The sequence below is a fragment of the Atta cephalotes genome (assembly GCF_000143395.1).
Source record: "Atta cephalotes unplaced genomic scaffold scaffold00006, whole genome shotgun sequence".
Lineage (NCBI taxonomy): Eukaryota > Metazoa > Arthropoda > Insecta > Hymenoptera > Formicidae > Atta > Atta cephalotes.
Window position 1 is genome coordinate 2,095,486 of NW_012130070.1, and position 10,277 is coordinate 2,105,762.

Consider the following 10,277-nt stretch of genomic DNA (forward strand, 5'->3'; position numbering starts at 1 on the left):
TCTGTAATTGTTTTAGTCGGTTTTAACAGTTCATAATACACTACGCCGAGCTGGTCCCACCAAATACAGAGCATGATCTTGGAGCCATGAATATTCGGTTTGGCCGTCGACGTGGAAGCATGGCCGAGAACTCCCCATGATTTTCTGCGCTTTGGGATTATCGTAATGAACCCATTTTTCGTCCCCAGTCACAATGCGATGCAAAAATCCCTTCCGTCTTTGCTTTTCAAGCAGCTGTTCACAAGCAAACAAACGCCGTTCAATATCTCTCGGCTTCAATACACCCAATTTCCTTGCTTTTGAATTCTCATGGCTTTGAGGCGTTTTGAATGGCTTGTTGAGTCACTCCCAATTCTTCTCGATTTTGTCGTGCCAATTCTTCTCGATTTTGACACGAGTCTTGCTCAAGTAATGCCTCCAATTCTGCATCTTCGAAAACCTTCTCTCTTCCACCGCTATGCCGGTCTTCGACGTCAAAATCACCGTTCTTGAAGCGTTGAAACCAAACTGATACGTTCTTTCACTAATAGCAGCCTCACCATAAGTATTTGTGAGCATTCGATGAGCCTCAGCCGCAGATGTCTTCATATTGAAGCAAAAAATTAAAACCTCCCGCAAATGATGAGAATTTGGCTCGTAAACTGACATTTTCAATCGAGAATAACTTTATGATGCAGACACAAATCGACTAATGTTTCTATGGGGTTATGTTGACAAATGCCCAAGTTTATTGTATGATGTCTATGATCTATTTATTTCGACCACCACTTACCGCTAAAGCCATCTATAGGAAAACGGCGGAAGCAAAGTTGTACACCTAATACCTATGAATATTTTAGCCATTGCAGACACTTAGTTATTGTTTGACAGTCATTTGTGCCAATCGATATCAGTGTTTTTATAAAAATGGAAAAAAATCGAATATCGACGATTGCCATAACAAAAATTTACGAATTGCGAATTAATTAACTACCCACCATATTCATCAGATCTGATCTCTAATGACTTTTTCCTGTTTCCTTTAGTTAAGATAGAGTTTCTTCGTGCTAAAATAAGCAATTGAAACGACAGATTTGTCGCTCGTTATCCAGCGACTGAAATTTTGTTTAGTTTGAACAGTTTCAACTACAAATCAAACACTCAAACGCTATTGATAGTGCTGATATACTGTGTCGATCGTGTTGATTACCGTTGACTGCGATGTAACCTATTTTATTTTTTTTTATTGTTTATCTAAATAGAGGATTCAATCAGAATAACCTAATAACTGTTTAATTTAACGCATTAATATTGCAAATAATACATGAAAAATATGAACAACATATCGAATCTGTCGCTCAAATGTCAAATTTAACGCTTTTTACCTTTTTTCTTGTATAAAATTGTCGTTCTAATAGTTTTGCGACGAAAGTGATCACGTGATCTTTTTTGTCACTGAAATGGCCATTAGTTTGAGCAGCTCGTGAAAATGCATCTTTAGACTCGGAGGACACAGATTTTTATCAAACGAAAACACTAACATTGATTGGCACATATAACTCTCAAACAACAACTGAATATCCAAAATCATGGTGGAAGGGATTGACATTCAAAATGGATTCCTATTGGAATTATTCAATTATTCCTTATTAGATTTCTATTACGTGTTCTAGGAAAAACGGAATAATTCAGTAAGTGCCCTGAAGATTCTGCTGAGCTATGTGCTGATATAAGTATTGTTGGTACAAATTGTACTTATTTATTTATTTATCTTTATGTATTGATTTGTTCATTTATCCAGGAAAAAATGTTTTATACATAATTGTATATGTATATGTATATTGACATCACAATATAATTATATATAAAATATGTTCATATACAATTATTGAAAATTAAAATTAATTAAATAATTAAATAAATTAAATAATTAAATATAAATCTTACAATATTTTATAATTTACATATAAAAAAATTTTGAATTTTTAGACTTTCTATATCGTTTTATAACTGTTCAGAAAATATCTCAAATTTTTTTATATGAATCTCTTACGTACATATTTCAGAATACATGTTGTATATAAAAAATTCTATAAAAAGTATAATAGTATAAGATACTTTGAGTATATATCTCTAAAACATTTTTCAATTCTTATTATAGCTCTTACTCACTCTAACGAACGCGTTAAAGTATAGGAGCTAGGATAGGAGCATGCGACGCGAATAAACGTTGATAGTACTAAATAGATACATAATAAAAAGAGATCGAACTTAAATGATGTGCATGCGAAGACAACAACTAAGTTGGCTAAACTGGAACTACGAATTACCGAGCAAACGAGAGAGCAGAGAAGAAAAAGACGTTTGTAAACTGAGCATACCATGATTGCGTTCGGGCTGCGCGTTATCAACGCTATTTGTATCCTTGTTTCACATTTAATGAACGATGAAGATAGAATGATACAAACAGCGCTAATAGCGTCTCTCCGAATCCAGTCCATGTAATCCTTCTACCATGATCCAAAATGGCTACAATTTTCACAGGTATCTTACAAAACATACGATTATAGTAGTAAAATAGTTTTAATGAATAATGACATTTTCATTGAGGCTCAAACTTTTCTTAAAATTTTTCAAACGACTCTCGTATGTTAATATCAAGATTATGATCTTGAATGATCTTCGATAGGTTTCATTCGGCGCTCGTTCTTCGTTAAAAAATTATTAAGGGGATCCTAAGACCTCTTGTTTTATCGATTAAATCATGTAATTTTTGTATAACAAATATTTTTTTCCAGGGTTGAATAATGCTAAGTTAAAAAGATAAAAGAAGTTAAAAAGTTAATTAATTTTAATAATTATTTTAATTAATTTAATTTTAATTTTAACTTAACTTAGTTACAATTTAGACTCTTAACTTTTTAACTTTATTTAGTTACACTTTATCCATAATTAATTTTTAAATTAATTTTTTATTTAATTTTTTTGAAGTTAAGTCTCAGACATAATACGCGATAATAGCGATAGCTTAAAATGAGATGAAAATTGTAAATAAATTTATTAGATGTTGTGATTAGGTGATGAATTATAAATACTCTAGTAAATTTGCTCACTTTTGTAATTTTCATCTCATTTCAAATTAGACAAACCTCCAAATTTAAATCTGTCAGAAACTGTATATTTTGATATATCTAGTTCTGATAGGTTGAAATCTATTATTCCTTATTATTAAAATATAACATATTAATACTATTTTCGGTTTACGTGAGCTCATGTTGATCGGCTGTTCAATATAGAAGGATTCATTTTCGATAACTTGCGAGAAAAGATATCCGACAAAAATTTCGAAATTGCTTTATTACTTAAATTTAATAAGTTTATGTGAACAAAATATTAAACAGTATATGGTATAACAGTCTATGTAAACAATATATATGAACAAAATATGTAAATAGAATATAGAGCATTTTCTAAATAAAGTATATATTTGTCATTTCCATTATTTGTAAGACTGAAACCCTGGAATCATGAAATAAAAAAAAATAAAATTTTATTTTTTACAAATTTAACTTTTAACTTTTCAATTACTTTTTTTTATTAACTTTTCAATTACTTTTATTATAAATTAATTTGTATCTTAATTAAGTTAAATGTTTAAGGTTGTTAACTTTAACTTAACTTAGTTTAAAAAAAAGTTAACTTGTCAACTCTGCTTTTTTCCTCTTTTATATTCCTAGAAAAAGGATTTTCTAGGATTAAAGTATATACATTAATATTGCAAAGTGAAGTCTATGCCGAGAACGATAAAAAAATGTCAAAATTGATATATTTCTTAGTGTAACATGGCGACTTAGTTGTCAACTCGACATCATTTGCTTGATATGAAAGTTTTGCAACCTGTACGTACGAAATAATGGTTCTTAGACACGTAATTTACACGAAACAACGTTAAGTTCTTAGAATCAAACTTAGATGCTTTATCGCGACGAATTTGTTATACGTAAAATTAACACGAATGTGCGACTGCATGTATCATAGGCATGAGACGGTGTAGTATATAAAGACATATCGATACACGGCGCGCGGCGCGACCTCTGATGACTTCGTTGGAGTTCGAACTTCGCTTTAGGATCCTTTTAACAAAAAAGTTCATTACTTTATGGGATAAAACGAGTATGATCTATAATAATTGTACTTTTTTCCATAAGAGTTTTTGACTTTCCATGCGAAGCAAGATTCATCTCACTTCTTCTCCTGCCATGAAGCATACGACTTTTTATACGAAGCAAGACCTATCCCATCTCGCTCCCTTGTTTAGGAGCACACGACTTTCTAAGCATGGGAGACTGATAATGCAGTCTCGCTTTGCGAAAGTCCTGCGCTCTTAAACAGGGAGAGATGGGATGAATCTCAGTTCGAATAAAAAGTCATTACAAAATCACAAATTTTTCTTTAAAAACAAAAATTATATAAAAAAATGTTTTGAAAAAAAATTTTTATTTTTAAACTAGGAAATTTATTTTAAAGCACAGAATTTTTTATAGCAGAATTTTTTTATTAATAACTTTTTAACGAAGGACGAGCGCCTTAAAACTCTTGGAGGATAAAACTGTTGGAGGTCATTCAGGGTTATAATCTTGACAATATATGTTAAAATCAAGGTTATTGGAGAATGGTCTCTATTATTAAATATTTACCAAGATCTCTTTAATATTTCGATAGAATAAATCATTTTTAATTAAAAATCAGTACCCATATAGCACAAAAATATTGCAGCAACATTGCAAAAATATTTCATTGCAAGATTGCAACATTGCAAAAATATTGCGAAATATTGCTGCAATATTTCAGCAACATTACAACAACGTAAATATGTCCGTTTTAAAAATATTGATACGTAATGTTGCAGCAATATTACAATATAATGTATATGCAAGGTTTTGCGCACAATGGAGAAATACTTGCAATATTATTAGAAACATTGTAATAATGCAGCAATATTGCTTGTATTACAACATTATTGCAATATTTATTATAAGATTTTGTATTATATAAATTTAAATATAAAAAATTAAAAGTAGGAGTTAAATGTAATATACAATGAATACAAATAAAATATGACTTCATAATTAATTGTCTTTATATTTTCTAGGCATGTTCCGATATACATTGCCAGTACTGAAAATCTACAGTATACGTAACGTGAACTATAAATTTTCAGTACTGGCTGTGCATATCGGAACACGCCTATAAAATATAAAGACATAATTAATTATGAAATCATATTTTATTCATTATATGTTACATTTAACTTCTACTTCTAATTTTTTATATTATACATCTTATATCTTATTATTGTGTCCATTGTGCACTATATTTAATCCTTACTTCTAATTGTTTTATGTCTATAAATAGGCACAATTCCTATAAATTAGACATTGACTATGTTTACCTTATATCCGTTTCTACTAATGTAGATTAACTTTAATCTCGGTTCAACTTACTCTTCGTCTTTCTCTAATTTTTAAAACTAGAAAAAAACAAAGATAAATTGAACTGAGATTAAAATTAATCTATATTGATAGAAATGGATATTAATCGGATTTAATAATATTCGTAGTTTAGAAATCAATCATTCCATTTTTCAGAAGAATATAGTTATGAGATTGGGTTTCATAATTATAGATGTTATAAAACATTAAATGTGCCATGTAAACGTAATCATTAATTCCTATTCTTCCATTATGTTCCATTAGGTTCTTACTTTATTGGATTATACACAAATCAATGTATACAAGTCTTAACACTCAAAATGAACTTTCTAGCAGAGGCACAAATCGACACAGTGACAAGAGTTCTTGTCTTTGTTTCTTACTGATTTTTGAACAAGGACAGGATGACTCTTGTGTTAATTTGTGTCTCTTGCTGGAAATATTTTTAAAAATACTGCTGCAACATTGCATTGAAGTAATATTGCAAAAAGAAGTTTTCGCAATGTTTTTGCAACATTGTATTGCAATATGCAACATTGAAATGTTGCAGCAATGTTGCTACAAGTTTCTGTGTTGTACGGGTAGTCAATAAAACAAAACCGTTATAAGATAATTATTAGCCGTTATAAGATAAAACAGGTTGGTCTCATTTTTGTCTTGTCGACTAACATGTTCTATTTTATCGACTATTGATTAATTTTTAACTAAAATGATCCGCGTGACTTTATTTCAAATGTTCTTGCGAACATGGTTTTTCTATTCGTTGTTAATATGTTCTTTTACTTTTATGAATTTCTTACTTATTACTTATTTTACAAATTCTTACACTTCACTTTGGATCATCCAATCCATTAGTGATTGCCTAGTAGAATGAGGGATGTCAGATCTTTATAAGAATAATGTAATAATAATTGCTGATAATGATTTCAAAATGTTCTGTCTTATTATCTGTGTCTTCAAAATGCAATTAGTATTAAAATTATACTTTTTAGTTTAATTGCGCTCTAATATCTGCGTTCTGCTCTTATTTGTCTAAATTTTACTATGTAGTATATTTAATTAATTTACATCGAATTATCTTAGCATTTAAGATCCAGTTTGATAATTAAAAACTGTATTCCTGCTTGTTGTGTAAATAATTTTATTGCGAAAAATATACCTCGGTCAGGAATTGAACCTTGGAATAATTTAATTTGTAATATTACTGCTTTTTAGTTATATTAGAATTGCATTTCAAAACAAAATTAAATTCGGTGCGCAGTTTGCAGAATTAGAGATATGTATTATAGTATATAAATTCACATAGAATTATTTAAGCAATAAAAATCCTGCTTGACCTTTATTTCCGATTATCATTACTAATATGGTTTTGTGTTATTAATTAATCATATGAGGACTCGAACTAGATTGAAACGTGTATTTACTTGCTTAATAAATGATGTTGTAATTTACACTTGAACATCCTGTATTGCTTCATATTGGCATTATTTAAATTTAATCACTTGAGCCTATTTTATTTATTAATTTTGGTTTCTAAGTTTTCTTCAAAAACTATAGGATAATTATTGTATAAATCTTAGAAATCTTTTAGAATATTTCAGAAGTTACATACATGCAAAATTCTAGAAAATAATATAGTAAAGAAAAACTGATCAAGAAATGTGTTTAACATAAATAAGTGAAGATCGTATTCAATCAAAACGAACTTTGGCATCTAATTTTTTTGTGTTAATTTTATAATTACCAGTTTAAACATTCACACAAAAATATTATTAGATATCAAGATCCTTGATGAATATTTAATATTGATCGAATACGATCTTTGTGTTTGTCATTTGTTGAATTCTAGAAAAGATGTAAAGTTTCTTAGCATTTCTGAAAAGTTCCAATTTGTATATAAAAAAGTAATTTTCTAAAAAGTTAAATTAAAATTATAGAAATTCTAAAAAATTCTGAAAAATTCTATGAAGAATTCTAAGAAAAATTTTTATCAATTTTTATCATCATTTTATCATTTTATTAATTAGCTTGAAGACTAAATCTTAAGATCTAGTATATTTTTTTTGCAGAAACCTACCGGTAGACTGAGGACAAGGCGGACCCCTGCATGTTTTCATTACAGGAGGTCGTGGTATATCTCTACAAGCATTTCCCGCTGGCTTCTTTGTACCAAACCAGACACATTGTAAAATCCTATATTTGATACCGTCTTCCTCGCAAGACGCAGTGCACTGTGTGTCAGAATATTACTTTAATGTAAGCATTACTGTTATCATGTAAAATTTCTAATCTATTTACCTCAGTCCATTCGCCGACTCTCCAAACACCCTTACAAGCATCATTATAGCATTCTTGTCTTTGTAGCGGCCTCGTAGCCTCGTCACATTTACTCGAGTCCAACAACGTGACATTTTCGTGTCCATCCTTAGCGTCGTGCACCAAACGACAGCTAATGTCTCGTTTTTGCATCGCTGTTTTCCAGTTGAAACATCTGGATGTTTCACACGGAGTCCATTCCGTGGCATGCCATTGAGGGCATTTGCCCATTCCGCAAGGTCTCACCTTCTGTGGTACCGGATATCCGGCGTCCTCACACAATGTCTGACCGATTACTGTTCTTGGCGAAACGTGCGTGAAGTTGCCATCTGTTTTCGTCGATTGAACTGTACACTGTGCACCTCGCATCTATGACAACGAATAATTTGTAATACAATTATTTCGAAATTTTTTTTTAGTAAAAATATATTTTAATATGAAATTGGATGAAATTTCAAATTCTTTTGACTTTTAAATATTTTCATTAAAATGTCGTGATATCTTTAATTCTTTTTTTGGATAAATTAACAAATTAATAAAATTATATATAATATGTATTTTAAATGACAGTAAGTAGATAATGTAAATGAAGGAATCATGATGAAATAAATGAATGAACAATCATGTATACAAGTAGATGTTTAAATCGTTCAAATTTTCTTATCGCTTTAAACATTTCTTAGACAATTGCTTAACAATGATAGGAAATAAATATTTTTTTTATCGAATTAACTCAAAAGAATTATAAATTTTCTAATTCAAGCTGATCACAATTAGAAAAAAATGGTCTTACCTGGAATCCACTTCCTCCGCAAGTTTGAGAACACTTTGACCAATCGGTCGTAACCCATTCGAACACCAGAATATTATCCGCAGCTGCATTATAAGTCCTTCGTTTAATTATTGGACTGCTTAAATATTATCAAGACAATGTAAATTATTAAGTACAATCTTACCTAATACAGCGAGAGATTCTACAGCGGTATTTTTTGTTGTGTCATCCTCTTCCATTATAGTGGAGGTCAAAATGTTCGCGGGCTTATCTCCATCACGTTGTCCCTCTCTAAACGTCTCTTTTAGATCAATTGAGAAGGCCTTTTCTATGGAGGCAGCGTGATCCTCTCGACTGTGCGATAAATTTTTTACGTTCTTATCAGAATTCTCCCTAACATCCGATCTCAGATCATCTATCAACGTTAAATCATCTTCTGCTCTATTTTCCAAGTTTCTAGTAGTCTGAAATCGTGCGATTGTATAATCTACCGTGTGATTTTCCACATATGGCACAATTTTCCGCTTATCCAGCTCTTCCTCGAACGCTTTGCTATACTCGATTGTCCTGTTCGTATGATTCAAACTACGATGATCCGACTCTGATATCCTTAATCGATCTTCAGGACTTCTAGACATAATTGTGGAAGTGATATTCGATTCAGTTCTCAAGCTTTCATAAATGTCGTGATTGATGGACTTATCACTATCGTCGGTAAAACTGTCTACTTCCTTGAGCATTTCCTTTTTTGTGCTTGAATCTTCAATATAATACATGTTCATTTCGCCGTTTTGTGAAGATGTGATAGATTCCGTCGTACCTCTGCTTTGAAAGACATGACTTTTGGGCGTGGTGCTCCAGTGATCTTTGTATTCGGTTTTCGACACTGGCTCTTGCCATTGTCGTTTCACATTTTTTAATGATTCTTCGATATAATCGATATCAGGCTTGGTATCAATTTTCTCCGATTTGATATCGTCGCCGTGCAACCCGAATACAGATTCATCCAAATCGTACGGATCGACATCGATAAATATCCGTTCTTCATCTGGACCGAAGGTCTCATCCGGGATGGCTGTATTACGATACAAATTATCAAAGTCCTCTACATTTTGATACGTGAAGTCGGCTTCTTTATTAGACATTTTACGCTTTGTTGTTGCCATTCTTTTATGATCATCCTTGACAAATGGTGTGGAAACGGTTCTGCGATTATTATTTGTGGCTATTCCGCTGTGAAACGGCCAATAGGCCTACATAAAGCGTGTTAATATTTAACATTTAATAATATGTAATGCTATGTCGAATAAATTGTCGAAAATTTAGCTGCAATGGCGATACAAGCAGGCAGACGCGTCTTATATAACTCCATCAAGTTTATTTATAAATTAACGTCTTACCTTCAAACTCGATATCAAGTAACTTAAATGCGGCACAAGAGTGGAAGCACTTGATGGAGCAGGTGACTCCACTGACTCGTGATATCCCGGCTGATTGATAGTCATAAATATCGAATAATCGACATCGAGGAAAGTTAGTCCAGGAGTGCAAAGCGATAATACAAAACCATCACCAGAAAATTAGTTTGACGAAATTCATGCACATACCATTTGTTAAGCAATGTCAAGATATGCGTAACGAATTATTATATATATATATATATATATATATATATATATATATATATATATATATATATAGTATAGTAGTACGTATAC

At 31.0% G+C, this 10,277-nt stretch overlaps 1 protein-coding gene across 1 annotated transcript in view; it reads right to left on the minus strand.

Moving 5' to 3' along the window:
* LOC105626815 (ADAMTS-like protein 3) overlaps nt 1-10,277 on the minus strand; it is a 171,388-nt gene that overhangs the window by 14,117 nt on the left and 146,994 nt on the right. Inside the window, exons 16-20 of the mRNA XM_012208108.1 lie at nt 9,960-10,049; nt 8,744-9,812; nt 8,581-8,663; nt 7,770-8,156; nt 7,549-7,702 (exon numbers count right to left, since the gene is read on the minus strand). Of these exons, the coding sequence (XP_012063498.1) occupies nt 7,549-7,702; nt 7,770-8,156; nt 8,581-8,663; nt 8,744-9,812; nt 9,960-10,049 (1,783 nt within the window). The remainder of the gene's footprint in view (nt 1-7,548; nt 7,703-7,769; nt 8,157-8,580; nt 8,664-8,743; nt 9,813-9,959; nt 10,050-10,277) is intronic.